The sequence below is a fragment of the Hemitrygon akajei genome, chromosome 3 (genome assembly GCF_048418815.1).
Source record: "Hemitrygon akajei chromosome 3, sHemAka1.3, whole genome shotgun sequence".
Taxonomy (NCBI): Eukaryota; Metazoa; Chordata; class Chondrichthyes; order Myliobatiformes; family Dasyatidae; genus Hemitrygon; species Hemitrygon akajei.
This window is the reverse complement of record NC_133126.1, coordinates 199,117,865-199,141,475: the sequence shown is the minus strand read 5'-3', so window position 1 is coordinate 199,141,475 and position 23,611 is coordinate 199,117,865. Positions and strand designations below refer to the sequence as shown.

The 23,611-nt window shown below is 44.2% G+C and overlaps 1 protein-coding gene across 1 annotated transcript in view; it reads left to right on the top strand.

The window, feature by feature from the left end:
• Nucleotides 1–23,611, top strand: part of LOC140724669 (uncharacterized) — a 166,761-nt gene that overhangs the window by 12,664 nt on the left and 130,486 nt on the right. The window contains exons 18-47 of the mRNA XM_073039094.1: nt 828–1,072; nt 1,161–1,444; nt 1,590–1,867; nt 1,996–2,594; nt 2,949–3,510; nt 4,661–4,860; nt 4,970–5,350; nt 5,464–5,750; nt 6,154–6,434; nt 8,056–8,193; nt 8,271–8,527; nt 9,841–9,925; nt 10,128–10,196; nt 11,205–11,449; nt 11,538–11,821; nt 11,967–12,244; nt 12,373–12,971; nt 13,326–13,887; nt 15,038–15,237; nt 15,347–15,727; nt 15,841–16,127; nt 16,531–16,811; nt 18,433–18,570; nt 18,648–18,904; nt 20,214–20,298; nt 20,501–20,569; nt 21,578–21,822; nt 21,911–22,194; nt 22,340–22,617; nt 22,746–23,344. Coding sequence (XP_072895195.1) covers nt 828–1,072; nt 1,161–1,444; nt 1,590–1,867; nt 1,996–2,594; nt 2,949–3,510; nt 4,661–4,860; nt 4,970–5,350; nt 5,464–5,750; nt 6,154–6,434; nt 8,056–8,193; nt 8,271–8,527; nt 9,841–9,925; nt 10,128–10,196; nt 11,205–11,449; nt 11,538–11,821; nt 11,967–12,244; nt 12,373–12,971; nt 13,326–13,887; nt 15,038–15,237; nt 15,347–15,727; nt 15,841–16,127; nt 16,531–16,811; nt 18,433–18,570; nt 18,648–18,904; nt 20,214–20,298; nt 20,501–20,569; nt 21,578–21,822; nt 21,911–22,194; nt 22,340–22,617; nt 22,746–23,344 — 8,738 coding nt within the window. The remainder of the gene's footprint in view (nt 1–827; nt 1,073–1,160; nt 1,445–1,589; nt 1,868–1,995; nt 2,595–2,948; nt 3,511–4,660; nt 4,861–4,969; nt 5,351–5,463; nt 5,751–6,153; nt 6,435–8,055; nt 8,194–8,270; nt 8,528–9,840; nt 9,926–10,127; nt 10,197–11,204; nt 11,450–11,537; nt 11,822–11,966; nt 12,245–12,372; nt 12,972–13,325; nt 13,888–15,037; nt 15,238–15,346; nt 15,728–15,840; nt 16,128–16,530; nt 16,812–18,432; nt 18,571–18,647; nt 18,905–20,213; nt 20,299–20,500; nt 20,570–21,577; nt 21,823–21,910; nt 22,195–22,339; nt 22,618–22,745; nt 23,345–23,611) is intronic.

Below are 23,611 nucleotides of genomic sequence, written 5' to 3'. Positions count from 1 at the left end.
GTTAAACAAGTTCATCTGCATACATGGTGAGTTGTCAACATTTGGTGGGAATTGTGTCTGCATGGACCACTTTTCTGAGGTCTTCATTTTCTGAGCACTAATGTTCACATTTTGGGTGGAAAAAAAATTCCTTGTCTCCTCTCACTCTACCCTCAATTATCTCAACTCTCCCTCTCCAGAGATGATTATGCCATCTGTTAATTGAGTTGTTAATCTAAACATTATCATCTGCATTGAGTTATCAGTCCCATGCATCTCTTTGGTAAAGAATGCAAACCATCGGTCATAGTCTAATCCTGAGAAGATCCATGCAAATCGCCAGTAGATTTAGAAACATAGAAAATAGGTGCAGGAGTAGGCCATTCGGCCCTTTGAGCCTGCATCACCATTCAGTATGATCATGGCTGATCATCCAACTCAGAACCCTGTACCTGCTTTCTCTCCATACCCCCGATCCCTTTAGCAACAAGGGCTGACTAACCCTCCACATCATCAAGGATACCTTCAAAAGTCTGTACCTCAAAGAGTTGGCATCTATTGATAAGCATCCAGGGCATGCCTCCCCATTACTGCCATTGGGAAAGAGATAGAAGAGATGGAAGATCCACACTCGGATTTGAGGAACAGCTTCTATCGTTCTGCCGTAATATTTCTGAACAGTCCATGTTTGCTACCTCACATTTCCCCTTCTGTTTATTTATTTATTTTCTGCTTCTAACTTGCAGTAATTTGGACTGTGTTGTGCTGTATTCCTTACAGTAAACAGCAAATTTCACGAAGTATGTCAGTAATAACAAGAGTAATTCTGACTGTTTTGCTGTTTTCAGAGTCTTCCTGCATAGTACAAGGAGATCCTCACTATATGACCTTTGATGGCCAAGCTCACGACTTTATGGGAACGTGCACGTACACCTTATCAAAACTGTGCAGTACCGACAGCAGTCTGCCCCCTTTCAAAGTTGAAGCTGCAAATGAGCACAGAGGCGGAAACCCGTACGTGTCTTACGTGAGACAAGTCAACGTTGAGGTTTCCGATCACAGAATCACGCTAGAGAAGGGGCGTGTGGTAAAGGTAAGGGCTGGATGTGCTAAGTGTCTTTGTCAGGTGCATTGCAACGTCTGCAGAAGAATCAATTGATGAATGATTTGGATGTTTGCAGGTTGATGGGGAAGAGGCAGTGCTACCTGTTGCAGTCAGCCCGGGTGTTGTTGTCACTCTGTCTGGGCAGTACGTCGTCATTGCCACTAGTTTTGGATTGCGAGTGAAGTTTAATGGCAGGCATCGAGCTGAGGTGACTCTCCCGAGTCTCTTCAAAGGCAAGGTGTGTGGAATGTGTGGGAACTATAATGAAGACAGAAGGGATGATTTTCTGAATCCAGATGGAATAATGGAACCTGATTCAGTCAGCTTGGGCAACAGCTGGCAGTCTGGAAATGACACAAGGTACAGTGTGACTGGCAGCAAGCTGCTGGCAACTTTTCCATTCGGTTGGAAACTAACTGTCCAGTTTCCAATTTCCATCTTTATGCTCTTTGAGTTTTGATTTAGCTGGAAGTAATTGTGATTTGGGATGTTGCTGTTTCCCCAGGTGTACTCCTGATGTTGGCATCAGACCAAATTGCAGTAAGGATGAAAAGCGTATCATCGAAAGTGAATATTACTGTGGGATAATCAAGGATGCAGACGGTCCTTTCAAAGGGTGCCATTCGAGAGTCGACCCGGAAGCTTATTTTGCTGACTGTGTATACGACCTTTGTGCATTAGGCATGGAGCAGGAGGCTCTGTGCAGCAGTTTGGAGTCATACGGAGATGCATGCCAGTCAGAGGGAGCGAGAGTGGATGCCTGGAGGAATGAGACCTTTTGCCGTAAGTGCTTGAGAGTATAGTGCCAGATCTTTCAATGAGACTCATTGGAGATAGAGAGCAGTGAGAAGTGTTTGATGGAAGGAATGTCAGATGAAAGTAACGTGTAACCTTATGGATTCCGTTCACAGCTGTAAAGTGTGGAGCGAATAGTCATTATGAGCAGTGCGGCTCAGCTTGCCCAGCTACCTGTGTGAGTCCGAGTGCTCCATCGCGCTGCTTGCAACCTTGCGTGGAAGGCTGTGTGTGTGACAGTGGTTACCTTCTCTACAATGACCGATGTGTGCCAGAGGATAAGTGTGGTTGCTGGTATGAAGGAAAGCACTACCCAGTGGGCTCTGAACTCTGGACCGATGATACCTGCTCAAGAAAATGTAGATGTCCTTCTGCAGGCAGTAAAATGGTGTGCAGGGATTCAACGTGTTCTACAGGTTCATACTGTGGAGTTGTAAACGGCGTCCCCGGTTGCTACCCATACACGTACGGTATCTGCAGAGTGCATAATGATCCGCATTACAACACCTTTGACAAAGCCACCCTCCACTTTATGGGCAGCTGTACGTACACAATAGCCAAGTCGTGTGGAAATTCCTCCTCCCTTCCGTACTTCAACATTGAAACAAAGAATGAAAATCGTGGCTACGCAGGAGTATCTTACGTTCAGAAAGTTCATGTAACTGTGCACGGCCACAGTGTTTGGATCGTGAAGCGGGAACGTCAGCGGGTGTTGGTAAGTCTCTTACTGTAAGTCTAATTCTGCTAAAGTACAGCTCTCTCTACTAAAAATCATTTGACATGGAAACACTTGATCGGTAAAGCACTTTGCTTGTAACTGGAGATGCGAGTAAGTGAGAAGGGATGCGCAGTGCGACGGAAGTGAGTCTGATTAAAGCGGCATTGAGAGCTTTTTATCCTCAGCTGAAGGGGCGTTCTGAACGCACGTGAGTGTGTACGGATGTGATGGCTAAGATCATTAGACATGCCTGAAGGGCTTGAGAGGAGCACGGTGCAAATGGTTGTTTTGTTTCTCCAGGGCTGCGGCCCCATACAGTCTGTATGATGCAGTATTTCGTCTTGTGCACAGGTTGATGACGTGTGGGAGACCTTACCTGTTGGGCGTGGCGAGGGTGGCCTGAGTGTGAGTAGGAGCGGAAGATACGTGGTCCTGACAACTGATTTTGGCCTGTACGTTTCTTACGACACTGATCATTCAGTGGAAGTGAAGGTGCCCAGTACGTACTTTAATCGGGTTTGTGGTATGTGCGGTAACTACAATGGAAAATGGCAAGATGACTACATGAAAGCTGATGGAATGCAAGCTAAGGATGACAACGAACTGGGAAATAGCTGGAAGGTGCCACCTGACGAGCCAGGTTGCGACCCCGTCGAGCCAGAAGAGTGTAAGCCCGCAGATGAGGAGCGCTACCGAGGTGATGATTTCTGTGGTCTGATCACCAGTCAACAGGGGCCATTTGTAAACTGCCACTCTGTGATCAACACCAATGGTTTATTTGAAAGTTGTGTTGTTGAACTGTGCTTGACCGGTGGAGACCAAGGAGCTCTGTGTAATGCCCTGCAGATCTATTCAGATGCCTGCCAGAGAGCAGGAGTGACCATTGTGCCATGGAGGAACTCCACTTTCTGTGGTACGTATGAGTTGTCTCCTCCAAATGCTGTTGGAGTAATACACTGGATTCCGGTTCATTGAGACACCCGGGACCCGTGCATTTTGGCCCAATTAAGTGACTGCCCCAATCAGCCAAAGGGTCATGGAAATAATTAAAAGTTATTTAAAAAAAGACAAACTGCTGTTTAACCGATCAACAAATTATCTACATCCATGATGAAGATGGCAGAATTTGTCATCAAATCACCGTCAGTTAAAATCGATACTTGTTACCGGATGGAAGTCGGAGGAGAGTTTATTCAGCAAATTATGTATTTAAAAGAAATACAGAGCAAATTGGAAACCATCCAGTACCACTACAGTACACTAAATCAATGTATTAGTTCCCAATAGTTATCGATAGAGGAATCACTCAGTAGACGCTGCCATTTAATGAAGGAGATCAGTGCAGACACCTGTTGAAGATTGTACTGCCTTCATACAATGCTTTTGCCAATTGCATCCTGCAAAACTTCATTTTTATTGTAACGTTTAAGGCGATTGCTGAGACATTCAAGTTGTTTGTAGTTCTTAATTTGTTGAAGTAGTGAGATCATTTCCTTTTCAATCCCAGCCTTTTCTGGCATCTCCAAGCCTGAGTGCCTGAAACCGCAGTGAGCAAGAGAGTTCTGAATTGTCTTGCTGCTTATTTCTCACCAATTATCAGTGACAAAGATCACAAGCACATTCAACTGACACTATTTGAAAACTCTTCGCTGTAAGCACAGTGTAGTGTCCAACGGCCACACATGTCCACGCGGCTGACACAAGTTCATGGGTTCCCAACCTTCTTTATGTCGTGGTCCCTTACCATTTTCCGAGCAGACCGCGTACCACAGGTTGGGACCCCCTGCGCAAGTTATACATTATTTGGCAGCAGTCTACTGGCCCGATGAGGCGACACGGTGTCCCAAACAAATGAAAGGAATGAGGGTTATTTTCTGGATTAGATTTTGTTGCTTAAGAGTTGTCCCAAATAAGCAGCTGCCCTGATTAACTGATGGTCCAATTAACCGGAATCCGATGTACTTAGCAGTGTTCGGAGCTGTACAACATCGTGTCAGAGAATCGCCATTTGTGAAGCTTGAATTGAAGTGTAAAAAGTTTTGTTGCTTCTCTGCTGCTTTCAGGTATCGTGTGTGAAGCCAACAGCCATTATAACGCATGCGCTAGTGCTTGTCCAGCCACTTGCACTGACCGCTTTGCTTCGGGGAACTGTAGTGAGCCTTGTGTGGAGGACTGTGAGTGTAACCATGGCTTTGTCCTGAGTGGAAGCTCGTGCGTGTCTGTGGAGAACTGTGGTTGCACGCACAAGAACAAATACTACGAGGTAAGTTGGAAGTGTTTGTGGTGCACTTTGGTTTCTATGAAAACAAGGTTCTGTTTCCCATCAGAGCACATAGCACTGTTGAAAATAAACCTTGCCGTTTGTGTGTCAGAAAGGTGCAATGTTCTGGGAAGACGGATGTCGAGAAAGGTGCCGCTGCACTGGCAATGACCGAATCGTGTGCGAGCCAGCAACTTGTGGACCGGGAGAAATCTGCAAAGTGCAGGGTGGCAATTTGGGATGTTACGGCGCTGACACTGCCATTTGCCACATCTATGGCGACCCGCACTACACAACATTTGATGGGAAGCTGTACCATTTCCAGGGTGCCTGCAATTACACGGTGACCGAGACTTGTGGAAATACATCTGTCCAATTTTCTGTGACGAGTAGGAATGAGCACCGAGGTAGTCCGAGCTGGACTGCCATTAACTCGGTGAGCGTGCGACTGCAGAACCTCCACGTTGCATTGCGGAAAAATAGGGACGTTTATGTGAGTATTATATACTTGAAAGAGTATAATTTTCAGCATTGACATGATGTTGTCAAGCAACAGTTGGTTTGTTTGTGATTTTCTGGAAGCTAACTCTGTAATGCTTTGTTTAGGTGGATGGAGTGAGGGTGTATCTCCCTGTGACACCCATTGCTTCGGTAAGACTGTCGCTGGTAGGGTCATATGTTGTGCTCCAGACCAACTTTGGTCTTCAGGTGAAGTTTGACGGAGATCATCAACTGGTGGTAGTTGTGGACGAGAGATACAAAGGACAGCTGTGTGGCTTGTGTGGAACCTACACCAATGACCAACTGGATGACTTCTTGAAACCTGATGGAATACTAGCCTTGGATTCAAACCAATTTGGGAACAGTTGGACAGTTACTGACGACGACTGGCCGTGAGTATTGCTGTGTGTGATTTACGTGAAGACAAATACTAAGATGTCTCCACAAGTCCTGAGAAGTGTTACAGCAAGTGGCAATGTTGCTTGAATGTAAGCAATGTTGGGGCAAGGAAGCGATATCAAGGAGATAATTCAAATCAGCTCGAGTGTATTGTTCTTTTGAACGACAAGGGCACACGGGGAGAAATGTAAAGATATTTCCAGTGTTGAGTTCAGGATGTCTTTCAGTCTTTTCAGTTGTGTAATGGAGTCATGTTCTTTCTTGTATATTATGATGGCATGGTGTATTTTTCTCTCAAGCCCTGCCCGTAGCCTTCCAAGCTTCTTTCTGTTTTGGAGAGGACTGAATGGGATAAATTAAATTTGAGAAGAGTGAGAGATTGTTTCTGTTGCACAGGTGTAACCAAACAGCTCCACTTCCACCTCCATGCGAGCCAGCAGCAAGCGAAGAGGCAGAGAGATACTGTAAAATAGTCTTGGCTAACCCTGGTCCATTTGAAGAGTGCCACTGGCATATCCCACCTCAACTCTACTTTGAGAGCTGCGTCTACGATCATTGTGTGACTGGCGGAGACTCTGTTCAGATGTGCAACATGCTGGAGTCTTATGCTTCAGCTTGTGAAGCAGCTGGTGTTGCGCTGGGAGACTGGAGGCAGCAGAGTGGCTGTGCTGAGGAAAGTAAGTCCAAACTCTTAATCTATTCCTCTGTTTTACTTCTGCATGTGGTGAATGGAGAAACCCAGTTAAGAGACAAAAGACATTTTCCATTGAAAGCCCAAGCTTTTTGCTGTCCAATCAGCTCCATGCAAGTTGCTTTGCAGAGAGTTGGGCAAAGGGATTCTAGTAGTTTACATGTTGTCCTCCACTGATGAACGAAGGATTGTTTTTGAGAAAGGTTTTCAAGAGTTAATACTCTTAATGTTTGAAGTTCCTGATGCAAGCTGAGGCTTTTGCCATCAGTGACGTTTCTGGGACTGCATCATGCCACGATGTAATAGACCGGTAAAAGTTGCACACTATCTCCTGAAGGAGCCTTCCGGCTCAGTGTACAGAAACCCGAGTACTTTGCAGCAAGTAGCAAGTCCTTCAAGCTGACAATGGCATCTGAATAAACATCTCTGCTGACTGGCACTGAAGTCTGATTAACAGGGAACGTAATTTGTTCTTCCTTTGCCTGTAGATTTTGAGTGATAGCCTGTCCTCATTAATTGTCTTTTCTTTTCGAATCTTTTTATTAGTATTATATTATTCAAAAATAACACAAGTACATCGAAGTAACAACACTTACAATGCCTCAACGAAAAAAAAGAAATTATCTTAAAGATTGAAAATTTTGTGAATATAAAAAAACCCTACTAAGAGAAAAGTGGGGGAGGAACCATTAGGAGTGCAACCCCGGAGCCATGCGTCATGCAAAAAGCTTCTAAAAATAAACATCAAACCGCCAGCAAGAAAGAAAAATATATCAAAAAATCTTACAATTAGATGATGGAGAAGATCTATCAATGAGCTCAAATGATACTAGCGAGCAAATGAGACCCATCATTTCTCAAAATCAAATAAAGTTTCAAAGGTTCGACTTCTAATTTTCTCCAAACTAAGACATAGCATCAATTGAGAAGAAGCATTGTGACAAAGTAGGAGCTGATATATCCTTCCACTTCAACAAAATTGCCCTCCTAGCTATCAATGTAACAAATGCAGTAACATGTTGGTTAGACACAGAAATACCATGGATATTTTGAGGAATTATTTCAAAAAGCACAGTCAATTTATTAGGTTGCAGGTTAATTCTGAGTGTTTTAGAAATTGTCGAGAAGATGACTTCCAGAACTGTTCCAATATAGAACATGACCAGAACACATGTGTCAATGTAGCTATCTCAGTTTTACATCAATCACAATAACTATCAACATTGGGAAATATTTCAGAGAGTGTCTCCTTGGTCAAATGGTAATGATGTACAATTTTAAATTGAATCAGTGAATGACTAGCACAGATCGAAGAAGAGTTAACCAGCTTCAGAATCCGAGTCCAATCCTCCCATATAAAGGTCAAATTGAGTTCCTTTTCCCAATCCTGTTTAATCTTAAATAAAGGACACTTATCCCATTGTAATAATAAATTATAAATTAAAAGTCTTAATCCTCTGATGGGTAGGTGTGGAAAATTATGGTGCCTCCCGCAAAGTACGGTACCGAGCGACTGTACAGTGTCTCGATTCAATAGTATGGTGTTGAATATTTTCAACAGTTGTTGAGAGTATTCCGATGAATGTCTGTCTTTCTGAACTCGGCAGGTTGTTCACTGGATTGTAACTTTGACAAAGACCTGTGCCATTGGGCTCAATCTGAGAACGATACGTTGGACTGGAAACGCATCAGAGGGTCGACACCATCATATAACACAGGACCGAGCTTTGACCACACCACAGCAGGTAGGTGATGTGAGATTGCTGCGTAGCCACTGTGCACCTGATTTCTATTGGAAGAATAAACCTTCTTGTGTTTGCAGGTGGTTACTACATCTACATTGAAGGCAACGATGGCCAACCAGGAGACCGAGCCCATCTGGTCAGTGCAACATGTATGGAGAGAGGAGCTCAATGCATGCGATTCTGGTACCACATGTATGGAGTAGGTCAGCGCATGGCTTTGAATGTTTACCAGGTTGAAAGCGGAACAGCAGTGCTGAAGTGGTCTGATTCAGGAAATAAGGGAAACCGATGGATTGAAGGACAGGTTGACCTTGACCTGTCTGGAGGTTCTCAGGTAGGCTGCATGGATAATACTCAAGAAGTCACTGAAATGATCTTTCAATTAATACAAGTCCAGGTAAATAAATAATAATGGAGACACCATGTACCCAATGGTGTTTGCGTTGGGTGCAAATGATTGCAAAATTTTAGTGCATTTCCCACACTGTCCAAAGTTGATGAGTTTGCAAATATTCTTAATGCTGCACGCCACTGTTCTCTTTCCTCTCCCCTTGCAATCAACGAGTTTTAGTCCATCAAAATTTGTAGACTTATCAACCAGTAATCCACTTTAGGGAATTCCCGACACAGCTCTTAATTAATTGAAACCTTGCACTTTATTGCCTATACACGAATATCAATGCGTCTTTTTACCCAACCCAAAGATTTGTGCAGAAACACAGAGAACCTACAGCACAATACAGCCTCTCTACCCACAATGCTGTGCCGAACATGTACTTATTTTCGAAAATACCTCCGGTGACCTATCGCCCTCTGTATTTCTCAACTCCATTTACGTATCAGGAATCTCTAAAAGACCCTATTGTAACCAGCTCCACCACCATCGCCGGCTGCCCATTCCACGCACTCACCACTCTAAATGTTAAAAACTTACCCCTAACATCTCCTCTGTACCTACTTCCAAACACCTAAAAACTGTGCCTTAATAATCCTGTTAGCCATTTCAGCCCTGGGAAAAATCCTCTGCCTATCCACGTGATCAATACTTCTCATCATCTTATACACCTCTATCAGGTCACCTCTCGTCCTCCGTCGCTCCAAGGAGAAAAGGCCCAGTTCACTCAACCTGTTCTTATAATGCGTGCTCCCCAATCCAGGCAACATCCTTGTAAATCTCCTCTGCACCCTTTCTATAGTTTCCACAAGTTAAATCCTGAATGTTATTGTTCTCTCTGTAACAGTACTCATTCAGAACACTTCCTCAATTTTTAACACTGAAATTGGGGATCTCCTGTTGTCCAAATGATTGATCCTTCTTCTCCCAGCGCCTGGCATTTCAGTCTTGCGATAGACTGAAATGTCAATGAAATTATTTTGGATGTATAGAAGTGCTGTTGGTGAAATTGAATTTCCTGTCCTTTGCCTGATATAACCCGCTTAATGCACTCTTGCTGTGCTTTACAATTTTGAAGAGCCGGTAGTTAATTTTCAAATAATTTTTGGATTTATTCTCTCTTGAATGATTTCATCACAGTCTCAGAACTGTTGTGCACCCATGATTTACTGAAGTGAAATGCAAGTTTGGGGCTTCAGTCGTGCTGCTTGACTGGCTGTTTCCTGCTGAAGTTTTGCTGCTTTCTCTGACAGATCCTCCTTGAGGCGGTCCGTGGCCAAGACTACCGGAGTGATGTTGCTGTGGATGACATTTCCTTTCACGTAGGGTGCTGTGGAGGTGGGTCTGTTGTACTCGGTGCTTGCTTTCACTGTAGCACTACTGATAGCGGCATTTATTTAATTGAACAAAATAGCATTGCTCCTGTCATGCTGTGGTTCTCTTTTGGTTTTCCATGCTTTAGTCAACTAGAAATGTGAGATGATGTGATTATGTTATAAAGGTTAATCTGTTCTGCGTCTGTACTATTTTATTCCTGCAGCGGGTTGTGGAACGACAACAACTACGAGCATCTCAACTACAGCCAGTACCACAACGCCCGCCCTTACAGGTATGGGAATGCAATGTGTATGTGATGTGGAATCTTTGTGGTGCGGTTTATATTGGAGGTTTCCAGAATGGTAGAAATTCCTGGGAGAGAAGGAGGACTCTCAGCCCATCGCAGGCATGCTATGCTAAAGTAGTACCTTGTAATCTTTTGCTTCCTGTAGTTTTCCATCTTAATAATTCTGGTTAAACAAGTTCATCTGCATACATGGTGAGTTGTCAACATTTGGTGGGAATTGTGTCTGCATGGACCACTTTTCTGAGGTCTTCATTTTCTGAGCACTAATGTTCACATTTTGGGTGGAAAAAAAATTCCTTGTCTCCTCTCACTCTACCCTCAATTATCTCAACTCTCCCTCTCCAGAGATGATTATGCCATCTGTTAATTGAGTTGTTAATCTAAACATTATCATCTGCATTGAGTTATCAGTCCCATGCATCTCTTTGGTAAAGAATGCAAACCATCGGTCATAGTCTAATCCTGAGAAGATCCATGCAAATCGCCAGTAGATTTAGAAACATAGAAAATAGGTGCAGGAGTAGGCCATTCGGCCCTTTGAGCCTGCATCACCATTCAGTATGATCATGGCTGATCATCCAACTCAGAACCCTGTACCTGCTTTCTCTCCATACCCCCGATCCCTTTAGCAACAAGGGCTGACTAACCCTCCACATCATCAAGGATACCTTCAAAAGTCTGTACCTCAAAGAGTTGGCATCTATTGATAAGCATCCAGGGCATGCCTCCCCATTACTGCCATTGGGAAAGAGATAGAAGAGATGGAAGATCCACACTCGGATTTGAGGAACAGCTTCTATCGTTCTGCCGTAATATTTCTGAACAGTCCATGTTTGCTACCTCACATTTCCCCTTCTGTTTATTTATTTATTTTCTGCTTCTAACTTGCAGTAATTTGGACTGTGTTGTGCTGTATTCCTTACAGTAAACAGCAAATTTCACGAAGTATGTCAGTAATAACAAGAGTAATTCTGACTGTTTTGCTGTTTTCAGAGTCTTCCTGCATAGTACAAGGAGATCCTCACTATATGACCTTTGATGGCCAAGCTCACGACTTTATGGGAACGTGCACGTACACCTTATCAAAACTGTGCAGTACCGACAGCAGTCTGCCCCCTTTCAAAGTTGAAGCTGCAAATGAGCACAGAGGCGGAAACCCGTACGTGTCTTACGTGAGACAAGTCAACGTTGAGGTTTCCGATCACAGAATCACGCTAGAGAAGGGGCGTGTGGTAAAGGTAAGGGCTGGATGTGCTAAGTGTCTTTGTCAGGTGCATTGCAACGTCTGCAGAAGAATCAATTGATGAATGATTTGGATGTTTGCAGGTTGATGGGGAAGAGGCAGTGCTACCTGTTGCAGTCAGCCCGGGTGTTGTTGTCACTCTGTCTGGGCAGTACGTCGTCATTGCCACTAGTTTTGGATTGCGAGTGAAGTTTAATGGCAGGCATCGAGCTGAGGTGACTCTCCCGAGTCTCTTCAAAGGCAAGGTGTGTGGAATGTGTGGGAACTATAATGAAGACAGAAGGGATGATTTTCTGAATCCAGATGGAATAATGGAACCTGATTCAGTCAGCTTGGGCAACAGCTGGCAGTCTGGAAATGACACAAGGTACAGTGTGACTGGCAGCAAGCTGCTGGCAACTTTTCCATTCGGTTGGAAACTAACTGTCCAGTTTCCAATTTCCATCTTTATGCTCTTTGAGTTTTGATTTAGCTGGAAGTAATTGTGATTTGGGATGTTGCTGTTTCCCCAGGTGTACTCCTGATGTTGGCATCAGACCAAATTGCAGTAAGGATGAAAAGCGTATCATCGAAAGTGAATATTACTGTGGGATAATCAAGGATGCAGACGGTCCTTTCAAAGGGTGCCATTCGAGAGTCGACCCGGAAGCTTATTTTGCTGACTGTGTATACGACCTTTGTGCATTAGGCATGGAGCAGGAGGCTCTGTGCAGCAGTTTGGAGTCATACGGAGATGCATGCCAGTCAGAGGGAGCGAGAGTGGATGCCTGGAGGAATGAGACCTTTTGCCGTAAGTGCTTGAGAGTATAGTGCCAGATCTTTCAATGAGACTCATTGGAGATAGAGAGCAGTGAGAAGTGTTTGATGGAAGGAATGTCAGATGAAAGTAACGTGTAACCTTATGGATTCCGTTCACAGCTGTAAAGTGTGGAGCGAATAGTCATTATGAGCAGTGCGGCTCAGCTTGCCCAGCTACCTGTGTGAGTCCGAGTGCTCCATCGCGCTGCTTGCAACCTTGCGTGGAAGGCTGTGTGTGTGACAGTGGTTACCTTCTCTACAATGACCGATGTGTGCCAGAGGATAAGTGTGGTTGCTGGTATGAAGGAAAGCACTACCCAGTGGGCTCTGAACTCTGGACCGATGATACCTGCTCAAGAAAATGTAGATGTCCTTCTGCAGGCAGTAAAATGGTGTGCAGGGATTCAACGTGTTCTACAGGTTCATACTGTGGAGTTGTAAACGGCGTCCCCGGTTGCTACCCATACACGTACGGTATCTGCAGAGTGCATAATGATCCGCATTACAACACCTTTGACAAAGCCACCCTCCACTTTATGGGCAGCTGTACGTACACAATAGCCAAGTCGTGTGGAAATTCCTCCTCCCTTCCGTACTTCAACATTGAAACAAAGAATGAAAATCGTGGCTACGCAGGAGTATCTTACGTTCAGAAAGTTCATGTAACTGTGCACGGCCACAGTGTTTGGATCGTGAAGCGGGAACGTCAGCGGGTGTTGGTAAGTCTCTTACTGTAAGTCTAATTCTGCTAAAGTACAGCTCTCTCTACTAAAAATCATTTGACATGGAAACACTTGATCGGTAAAGCACTTTGCTTGTAACTGGAGATGCGAGTAAGTGAGAAGGGATGCGCAGTGCGACGGAAGTGAGTCTGATTAAAGCGGCATTGAGAGCTTTTTATCCTCAGCTGAAGGGGCGTTCTGAACGCACGTGAGTGTGTACGGATGTGATGGCTAAGATCATTAGACATGCCTGAAGGGCTTGAGAGGAGCACGGTGCAAATGGTTGTTTTGTTTCTCCAGGGCTGCGGCCCCATACAGTCTGTATGATGCAGTATTTCGTCTTGTGCACAGGTTGATGACGTGTGGGAGACCTTACCTGTTGGGCGTGGCGAGGGTGGCCTGAGTGTGAGTAGGAGCGGAAGATACGTGGTCCTGACAACTGATTTTGGCCTGTACGTTTCTTACGACACTGATCATTCAGTGGAAGTGAAGGTGCCCAGTACGTACTTTAATCGGGTTTGTGGTATGTGCGGTAACTACAATGGAAAATGGCAAGATGACTACATGAAAGCTGATGGAATGCAAGCTAAGGATGACAACGAACTGGGAAATAGCTGGAAGGTGCCACCTGACGAGCCAGGTTGCGACCCCGTCGAGCCAGAAGAGTGTAAGCCCGCAGATGAGGAGCGCTACCGAGGTGATGATTTCTGTGGTCTGATCACCAGTCAACAGGGGCCATTTGTAAACTGCCACTCTGTGATCAACACCAATGGTTTATTTGAAAGTTGTGTTGTTGAACTGTGCTTGACCGGTGGAGACCAAGGAGCTCTGTGTAATGCCCTGCAGATCTATTCAGATGCCTGCCAGAGAGCAGGAGTGACCATTGTGCCATGGAGGAACTCCACTTTCTGTGGTACGTATGAGTTGTCTCCTCCAAATGCTGTTGGAGTAATACACTGGATTCCGGTTCATTGAGACACCCGGGACCCGTGCATTTTGGCCCAATTAAGTGACTGCCCCAATCAGCCAAAGGGTCATGGAAATAATTAAAAGTTATTTAAAAAAAGACAAACTGCTGTTTAACCGATCAACAAATTATCTACATCCATGATGAAGATGGCAGAATTTGTCATCAAATCACCGTCAGTTAAAATCGATACTTGTTACCGGATGGAAGTCGGAGGAGAGTTTATTCAGCAAATTATGTATTTAAAAGAAATACAGAGCAAATTGGAAACCATCCAGTACCACTACAGTACACTAAATCAATGTATTAGTTCCCAATAGTTATCGATAGAGGAATCACTCAGTAGACGCTGCCATTTAATGAAGGAGATCAGTGCAGACACCTGTTGAAGATTGTACTGCCTTCATACAATGCTTTTGCCAATTGCATCCTGCAAAACTTCATTTTTATTGTAACGTTTAAGGCGATTGCTGAGACATTCAAGTTGTTTGTAGTTCTTAATTTGTTGAAGTAGTGAGATCATTTCCTTTTCAATCCCAGCCTTTTCTGGCATCTCCAAGCCTGAGTGCCTGAAACCGCAGTGAGCAAGAGAGTTCTGAATTGTCTTGCTGCTTATTTCTCACCAATTATCAGTGACAAAGATCACAAGCACATTCAACTGACACTATTTGAAAACTCTTCGCTGTAAGCACAGTGTAGTGTCCAACAGCCACACATGTCCACGCGGCTGACACAAGTTCATGGGTTCCCAACCTTCTTTATGTCGTGGTCCCTTACCATTTTCCGAGCAGACCGCGTACCACAGGTTGGGACCCCCTGCGCAAGTTATACATTATTTGGCAGCAGTCTACTGGCCCGATGAGGCGACACGGTGTCCCAAACAAATGAAAGGAATGAGGGTTATTTTCTGGATTAGATTTTGTTGCTTAAGAGTTGTCCCAAATAAGCAGCTGCCCTGATTAACTGATGGTCCAATTAACCGGAATCCGATGTACTTAGCAGTGTTCGGAGCTGTACAACATCGTGTCAGAGAATCGCCATTTGTGAAGCTTGAATTGAAGTGTAAAAAGTTTTGTTGCTTCTCTGCTGCTTTCAGGTATCGTGTGTGAAGCCAACAGCCATTATAACGCATGCGCTAGTGCTTGTCCAGCCACTTGCACTGACCGCTTTGCTTCGGGGAACTGTAGTGAGCCTTGTGTGGAGGACTGTGAGTGTAACCATGGCTTTGTCCTGAGTGGAAGCTCGTGCGTGTCTGTGGAGAACTGTGGTTGCACGCACAAGAACAAATACTACGAGGTAAGTTGGAAGTGTTTGTGGTGCACTTTGGTTTCTATGAAAACAAGGTTCTGTTTCCCATCAGAGCACATAGCACTGTTGAAAATAAACCTTGCCGTTTGTGTGTCAGAAAGGTGCAATGTTCTGGGAAGACGGATGTCGAGAAAGGTGCCGCTGCACTGGCAATGACCGAATCGTGTGCGAGCCAGCAACTTGTGGACCGGGAGAAATCTGCAAAGTGCAGGGTGGCAATTTGGGATGTTACGGCGCTGACACTGCCATTTGCCACATCTATGGCGACCCGCACTACACAACATTTGATGGGAAGCTGTACCATTTCCAGGGTGCCTGCAATTACACGGTGACCGAGACTTGTGGAAATACATCTGTCCAATTTTCTGTGACGAGTAGGAATGAGCACCGAGGTAGTCCGAGCTGGACTGCCATTAACTCGGTGAGCGTGCGACTGCAGAACCTCCACATTGCATTGCGGAAAAATAGGGACGTTTATGTGAGTATTATATACTTGAAAGAGTATAATTTTCAGCATTGACATGATGTTGTCAAGCAACAGTTGGTTTGTTTGTGATTTTCTGGAAGCTAACTCTGTAATGCTTTGTTTAGGTGGATGGAGTGAGGGTGTATCTCCCTGTGACACCCATTGCTTCGGTAAGACTGTCGCTGGTAGGGTCATATGTTGTGCTCCAGACCAACTTTGGTCTTCAGGTGAAGTTTGACGGAGATCATCAACTGGTGGTAGTTGTGGACGAGAGATACAAAGGACAGCTGTGTGGCTTGTGTGGAACCTACACCAATGACCAACTGGATGACTTCTTGAAACCTGATGGAATACTAGCCTTGGATTCAAACCAATTTGGGAACAGTTGGACAGTTACTGACGACGACTGGCCGTGAGTATTGCTGTGTGTGATTTACGTGAAGACAAATACTAAGATGTCTCCACAAGTCCTGAGAAGTGTTACAGCAAGTGGCAATGTTGCTTGAATGTAAGCAATGTTGGGGCAAGGAAGCGATATCAAGGAGATAATTCAAATCAGCTCGAGTGTATTGTTCTTTTGAACGACAAGGGCACACGGGGAGAAATGTAAAGATATTTCCAGTGTTGAGTTCAGGATGTCTTTCAGTCTTTTCAGTTGTGTAATGGAGTCATGTTCTTTCTTGTATATTATGATGGCATGGTGTATTTTTCTCTCAAGCCCTGCCCGTAGCCTTCCAAGCTTCTTTCTGTTTTGGAGAGGACTGAATGGGATAAATTAAATTTGAGAAGAGTGAGAGATTGTTTCTGTTGCACAGGTGTAACCAAACAGCTCCACTTCCACCTCCATGCGAGCCAGCAGCAAGCGAAGAGGCAGAGAGATACTGTAAAATAGTCTTGGCTAACCCTGGTCCATTTGAAGAGTGCCACTGGCATATCCCACCTCAACTCTACTTTGAGAGCTGCGTCTACGATCATTGTGTGACTGGCGGAGACTCTGTTCAGATGTGCAACATGCTGGAGTCTTATGCTTCAGCTTGTGAAGCAGCTGGTGTTGCGCTGGGAGACTGGAGGCAGCAGAGTGGCTGTGCTGAGGAAAGTAAGTCCAAACTCTTAATCTATTCCTCTGTTTTACTTCTGCATGTGGTGAATGGAGAAACACAGTTAAGAGACAAAAGACATTTTCCATTGAAAGCCCAAGCTTTTTGCTGTCCAATCAGCTCCATGCAAGTTGCTTTGCAGAGAGTTGGGCAAAGGGATTCTAGTAGTTTACATGTTGTCCTCCACTGATGAACGAAGGATTGTTTTTGAGAAAGGTTTTCAAGAGTTAATACTCTTAATGTTTGAAGTTCCTGATGCAAGCTGAGGCTTTTGCCATCAGTGACGTTTCTGGGACTGCATCATGCCATGATGTAATAGACCGGTAAAAGTTGCACACTATCTCCTGAAGGAGCCTTCCGGCTCAGTGTACAGAAACCCGAGTACTTTGCAGCAAGTAGCAAGTCCTTCAAGCTGACAATGGCATCTGAATAAACATCTCTGCTGACTGGCACTGAAGTCTGATTAACAGGGAACGTAATTTGTTCTTCCTTTGCCTGTAGATTTTGAGTGATAGCCTGTCCTCATTAATTGTCTTTTCTTTTCGAATCTTTTTATTAGTATTATATTATTCAAAAATAACACAAGTACATCGAAGTAACAACACTTACAATGCCTCAACGAAAAAAAAGAAATTATCTTAAAGATTGAAAATTTTGTGAATATAAAAAAACCCTACTAAGAGAAAAGTGGGGGAGGAACCATTAGGAGTGCAACCCCGGAGCCATGCGTCATGCAAAAAGCTTCTAAAAATAAACATCAAACCACCAGCAAGAAAGAAAAATATATCAAAAAGTCTTACAATTAGATGATGGAGAAGATCTATCAATGAGCTCAAATGATACTAGCGAGCAAATGAGACCCATCATTTCTCAAAATCAAATAAAGTTTCAAAGGTTCGACTTCTAATTTTCTCCAAACTAAGACATAGCATCAATTGAGAAGAAGCATTGTGACAAAGTAGGAGCTGATATATCCTTCCACTTCAACAAAATTGCCCTCCTAGCTATCAATGTAACAAATGCAGTAACATGTTGGTTAGACACAGAAATACCATGGATATTTTGAGGAATTATTTCAAAAAGCACAGTCAATTTATTAGGTTGCAGGTTAATTCTGAGTGTTTTAGAAATTGTCGAGAAGATGACTTCCAGAACTGTTCCAATATAGAACATGACCAGAACACATGTGTCAATGTAGCTATCTCAGTTTTACATCAATCACAATAACTATCAACATTGGGAAATATTTCAGAGAGTGTCTCCTTGGTCAAATGGTAATGATGTACAATTTTAAATTGAATCAGTGAATGACTAGCACAGATCGAAGAAGAGTTAACCAGCTTCAGAATCCGAGTCCAATCCTCCCATATAAAGGTCAAATTGAGTTCCTTTTCCCAATCCTGTTTAATCTTAAATAAAGGACACTTATCCCATTGTAATAATAAATTATAAATTAAAAGTCTTAATCCTCTGATGGGTAGGTGTGGAAAATTATGGTGCCTCCCGCAAAGTACGGTACCGAGCGACTGTACAGTGTCTCGATTCAATAGTATGGTGTTGAATATTTTCAACAGTTGTTGAGAGTATTCCGATGAATGTCTGTCTTTCTGAACTCGGCAGGTTGTTCACTGGATTGTAACTTTGACAAAGACCTGTGCCATTGGGCTCAATCTGAGAACGATACGTTGGACTGGAAACGCATCAGAGGGTCGACACCATCATATAACACAGGACCGAGCTTTGACCACACCACAGCAGGTAGGTGATGTGAGATTGCTGCGTAGCCACTGTGCACCTGATTTCTATTGGAAGAATAAACCTTCTTGTGTTTGCAGGTGGTTACTACATCTACATTGAAGGCAACGATGGCCAACCAGGAGACCGAGCCCATCTGGTCAGTGCAACATGTATGGAGAGAGGAGCTCAATGCATGCGATTCTGGTACCACATGTATGGAGTAGGTCAGCGCATGGCTTTGAATGTTTACCAGGTTGAAAGCGGAACAGCAGTGCTGAAGTGGTCTGATTCAGGAAATAAGGGAAACCGATGGATTGAAGGACAGGTTGACCTTGACCTGTCTGGAGGTTCTCAGGTAGGCTGCATGGATAATACTCAAGAAGTCACTGAAATGATCTTTCAATTAATACAAGTCCAGGTAAATAAATAATAATGGAGACACCATGTACCCAATGGTGTTTGCGTTGGGTGCAAATGATTGCAAAATTTTAGTGCATTTCCCACACTGTCCAAAGTTGATGAGTTTGCAAATATTCTTAATGCTGCACGCCACTGTTCTCTTTCCTCTCCCCTTGCAATCAACGAGTTTTAGTCCATCAAAATTTGTAGACTTATCAACCAGTAATCCACTTTAGGGAATTCCCGACACAGCTCTTAATTAATTGAAACCTTGCACTTTATTGCCTATACACGAATATCAATGCGTCTTTTTACCCAACCCAAAGATTTGTGCAGAAACACAGAGAACCTACAGCACAATACAGCCTCTCTACCCACAATGCTGTGCCGAACATGTACTTATTTTCGAAAATACCTCCGGTGACCTATCGCCCTCTGTATTTCTCAACTCCATTTACGTATCAGGAATCTCTAAAAGACCCTATTGTAACCAGCTCCACCACCATCGCCGGCTGCCCATTCCACGCACTCACCACTCTAAATGTTAAAAACTTACCCCTAACATCTCCTCTGTACCTACTTCCAAGCACCTAAAAACTGTGCCTTATCGTGTTAGCCATTTCAGCCCTGGGAAAAATCCTCTGCCTATCCACGTGATCAATACTTCTCATCATCTTATACACCTCTATCAGGTCACCTCTCGTCCTCCGTCGCTCCAAGGAGAAAAGGCCCAGTTCACTCAACCTGTTCTTATAATGCGTGCTCCCCAATCCAGGCAACATCCTTGTAAATCTCCTCTGCACCCTTTCTATAGTTTCCACAAGTTAAATCCTGAATGTTATTGTTCTCTCTGTAACAGTACTCATTCAGAACACTTCCTCAATTTTTAACACTGAAATTGGGGATCTCCTGTTGTCCAAATGATTGATCCTTCTTCTCCCAGCGCCTGGCATTTCAGTCTTGCGATAGACTGAAATGTCAATGAAATTATTTTGGATGTATAGAAGTGCTGTTGGTGAAATTGAATTTCCTGTCCTTTGCCTGATATAACCCGCTTAATGCACTCTTGCTGTGCTTTACAATTTTGAAGAGCCGGTAGTTAATTTTCAAATAATTTTTGGATTTATTCTCTCTTGAATGATTTCATCACAGTCTCAGAACTGTTGTGCACCCATGATTTACTGAAGTGAAATGCAAGTTTGGGGCTTCAGTCGTGCTGCTTGACTGGCTGTTTCCTGCTGAAGTTTTGCTGCTTTCTCTGACAGATCCTCCTTGAGGCGGTCCGTGGCCAAGACTACCGGAGTGATGTTGCTGTGGATGACATTTCCTTTCACGTAGGGTGCTGTGGAGGTGGGTCTGTTGTACTCGGTGCTTGCTTTCACTGTAGCACTACTGATAGCGGCATTTATTTAATTGAACAAAATAGCATTGCTCCTGTCATGCTGTGGTTCTCTTTTGGTTTTCCATGCTTTAGTCAACTAGAAATGTGAGATGATGTGATTATGTTATAAAGGTTAATCTGTTCTGCGTCTGTACTATTTTATTCCTGCAGCGGGTTGTGGAACGACAACAACTACGAGCATCTCAACTACAGCCAGTACCACAACGCCCGCCCTTACAGGTATGGGAATGCAATGTGTATGTGATGTGGAATCTTTGTGGTGCGGTTTATATTGGAGGTTTCCAGAATGGTAGAAATTCCTGGGAGAGAAGGAGGACTCTCAGCCCATCGCAGGCATGCTATGCTAAAGTAGTACCTTGTAATCTTTTGCTTCCTGTAGTTTTCCATCTTAATAATTCTGGTTAAACAAGTTCATCTGCATACATGGTGAGTTGTCAACATTTGGTGGGAATTGTGTCTGCATGGACCACTTTTCTGAGGTCTTCATTTTCTGAGCACTAATGTTCACATTTTGGGTGGAAAAAAAATTCCTTGTCTCCTCTCACTCTACCCTCAATTATCTCAACTCTCCCTCTCCAGAGATGATTATGCCATCTGTTAATTGAGTTGTTAATCTAAACATTATCATCTGCATTGAGTTATCAGTCCCATGCATCTCTTTGGTAAAGAATGCAAACCATCGGTCATAGTCTAATCCTGAGAAGATCCATGCAAATCGCCAGTAGATTTAGAAACATAGAAAATAGGTGCAGGAGTAGGCCATTCGGCCCTTTGAGCCTGCATCACCATTCAGTATGATCATGGCTGATCATCCAACTCAGAACCCTGTACCTGCTTTCTCTCCATACCCCCGATCCCTTTAGCAACAAGGGCTGACTAACCCTCCACATCATCAAGGATACCTTCAAAAGTCTGTACCTCAAAGAGTTGGCATCTATTGATAAGCATCCAGGGCATGCCTCCCCATTACTGCCATTGGGAAAGAGATAGAAGAGATGGAAGATCCACACTCGGATTTGAGGAACAGCTTCTATCGTTCTGCCGTAATATTTCTGAACAGTCCATGTTTGCTACCTCACATTTCCCCTTCTGTTTATTTATTTATTTTCTGCTTCTAACTTGCAGTAATTTGGACTGTGTTGTGCTGTATTCCTTACAGTAAACAGCAAATTTCACGAAGTATGTCAGTAATAACAAGAGTAATTCTGACTGTTTTGCTGTTTTCAGAGTCTTCCTGCATAGTACAAGGAGATCCTCACTATATGACCTTTGATGGCCAAGCTCACGACTTTATGGGAACGTGCACGTACACCTTATCAAAACTGTGCAGTACCGACAGCAGTCTGCCCCCTTTCAAAGTTGAAGCTGCAAATGAGCACAGAGGCGGAAACCCGTACGTGTCTTACGTGAGACAAGTCAACGTTGAGGTTTCCGATCACAGAATCACGCTAGAGAAGGGGCGTGTGGTAAAGGTAAGGGCTGGATGTGCTAAGTGTCTTTGTCAGGTGCATTGCAACGTCTGCAGAAGAATCAATTGATGAATGATTTGGATGTTTGCAGGTTGATGGGGAAGAGGCAGTGCTACCTGTTGCAGTCAGCCCGGGTGTTGTTGTCACTCTGTCTGGGCAGTACGTCGTCATTGCCACTAGTTTTGGATTGCGAGTGAAGTTTAATGGCAGGCATCGAGCTGAGGTGACTCTCCCGAGTCTCTTCAAAGGCAAGGTGTGTGGAATGTGTGGGAACTATAATGAAGACAGAAGGGATGATTTTCTGAATCCAGATGGAATAATGGAACCTGATTCAGTCAGCTTGGGCAACAGCTGGCAGTCTGGAAATGACACAAGGTACAGTGTGACTGGCAGCAAGCTGCTGGCAACTTTTCCATTCGGTTGGAAACTAACTGTCCAGTTTCCAATTTCCATCTTTATGCTCTTTGAGTTTTGATTTAGCTGGAAGTAATTGTGATTTGGGATGTTGCTGTTTCCCCAGGTGTACTCCTGATGTTGGCATCAGACCAAATTGCAGTAAGGATGAAAAGCGTATCATCGAAAGTGAATATTACTGTGGGATAATCAAGGATGCAGACGGTCCTTTCAAAGGGTGCCATTCGAGAGTCGACCCGGAAGCTTATTTTGCTGACTGTGTATACGACCTTTGTGCATTAGGCATGGAGCAGGAGGCTCTGTGCAGCAGTTTGGAGTCATACGGAGATGCATGCCAGTCAGAGGGAGCGAGAGTGGATGCCTGGAGGAATGAGACCTTTTGCCGTAAGTGCTTGAGAGTATAGTGCCAGATCTTTCAATGAGACTCATTGGAGATAGAGAGCAGTGAGAAGTGTTTGATGGAAGGAATGTCAGATGAAAGTAACGTGTAACCTTATGGATTCCGTTCACAGCTGTAAAGTGTGGAGCGAATAGTCATTATGAGCAGTGCGGCTCAGCTTGCCCAGCTACCTGTGTGAGTCCGAGTGCTCCATCGCGCTGCTTGCAACCTTGCGTGGAAGGCTGTGTGTGTGACAGTGGTTACCTTCTCTACAATGACCGATGTGTGCCAGAGGATAAGTGTGGTTGCTGGTATGAAGGAAAGCACTACCCAGTGGGCTCTGAACTCTGGACCGATGATACCTGCTCAAGAAAATGTAGATGTCCTTCTGCAGGCAGTAAAATGGTGTGCAGGGATTCAACGTGTTCTACAGGTTCATACTGTGGAGTTGTAAACGGCGTCCCCGGTTGCTACCCATACACGTACGGTATCTGCAGAGTGCATAATGATCCGCATTACAACACCTTTGACAAAGCCACCCTCCACTTTATGGGCAGCTGTACGTACACAATAGCCAAGTCGTGTGGAAATTCCTCCTCCCTTCCGTACTTCAACATTGAAACAAAGAATGAAAATCGTGGCTACGCAGGAGTATCTTACGTTCAGAAAGTTCATGTAACTGTGCACGGCCACAGTGTTTGGATCGTGAAGCGGGAACGTCAGCGGGTGTTGGTAAGTCTCTTACTGTAAGTCTAATTCTGCTAAAGTACAGCTCTCTCTACTAAAAATCATTTGACATGGAAACACTTGATCGGTAAAGCACTTTGCTTGTAACTGGAGATGCGAGTAAGTGAGAAGGGATGCGCAGTGCGACGGAAGTGAGTCTGATTAAAGCGGCATTGAGAGCTTTTTATCCTCAGCTGAAGGGGCGCTCTGAACGCACGTGAGTGTGTACGGATGTGATGGCTAAGATCATTAGACATGCCTGAAGGGCTTGAG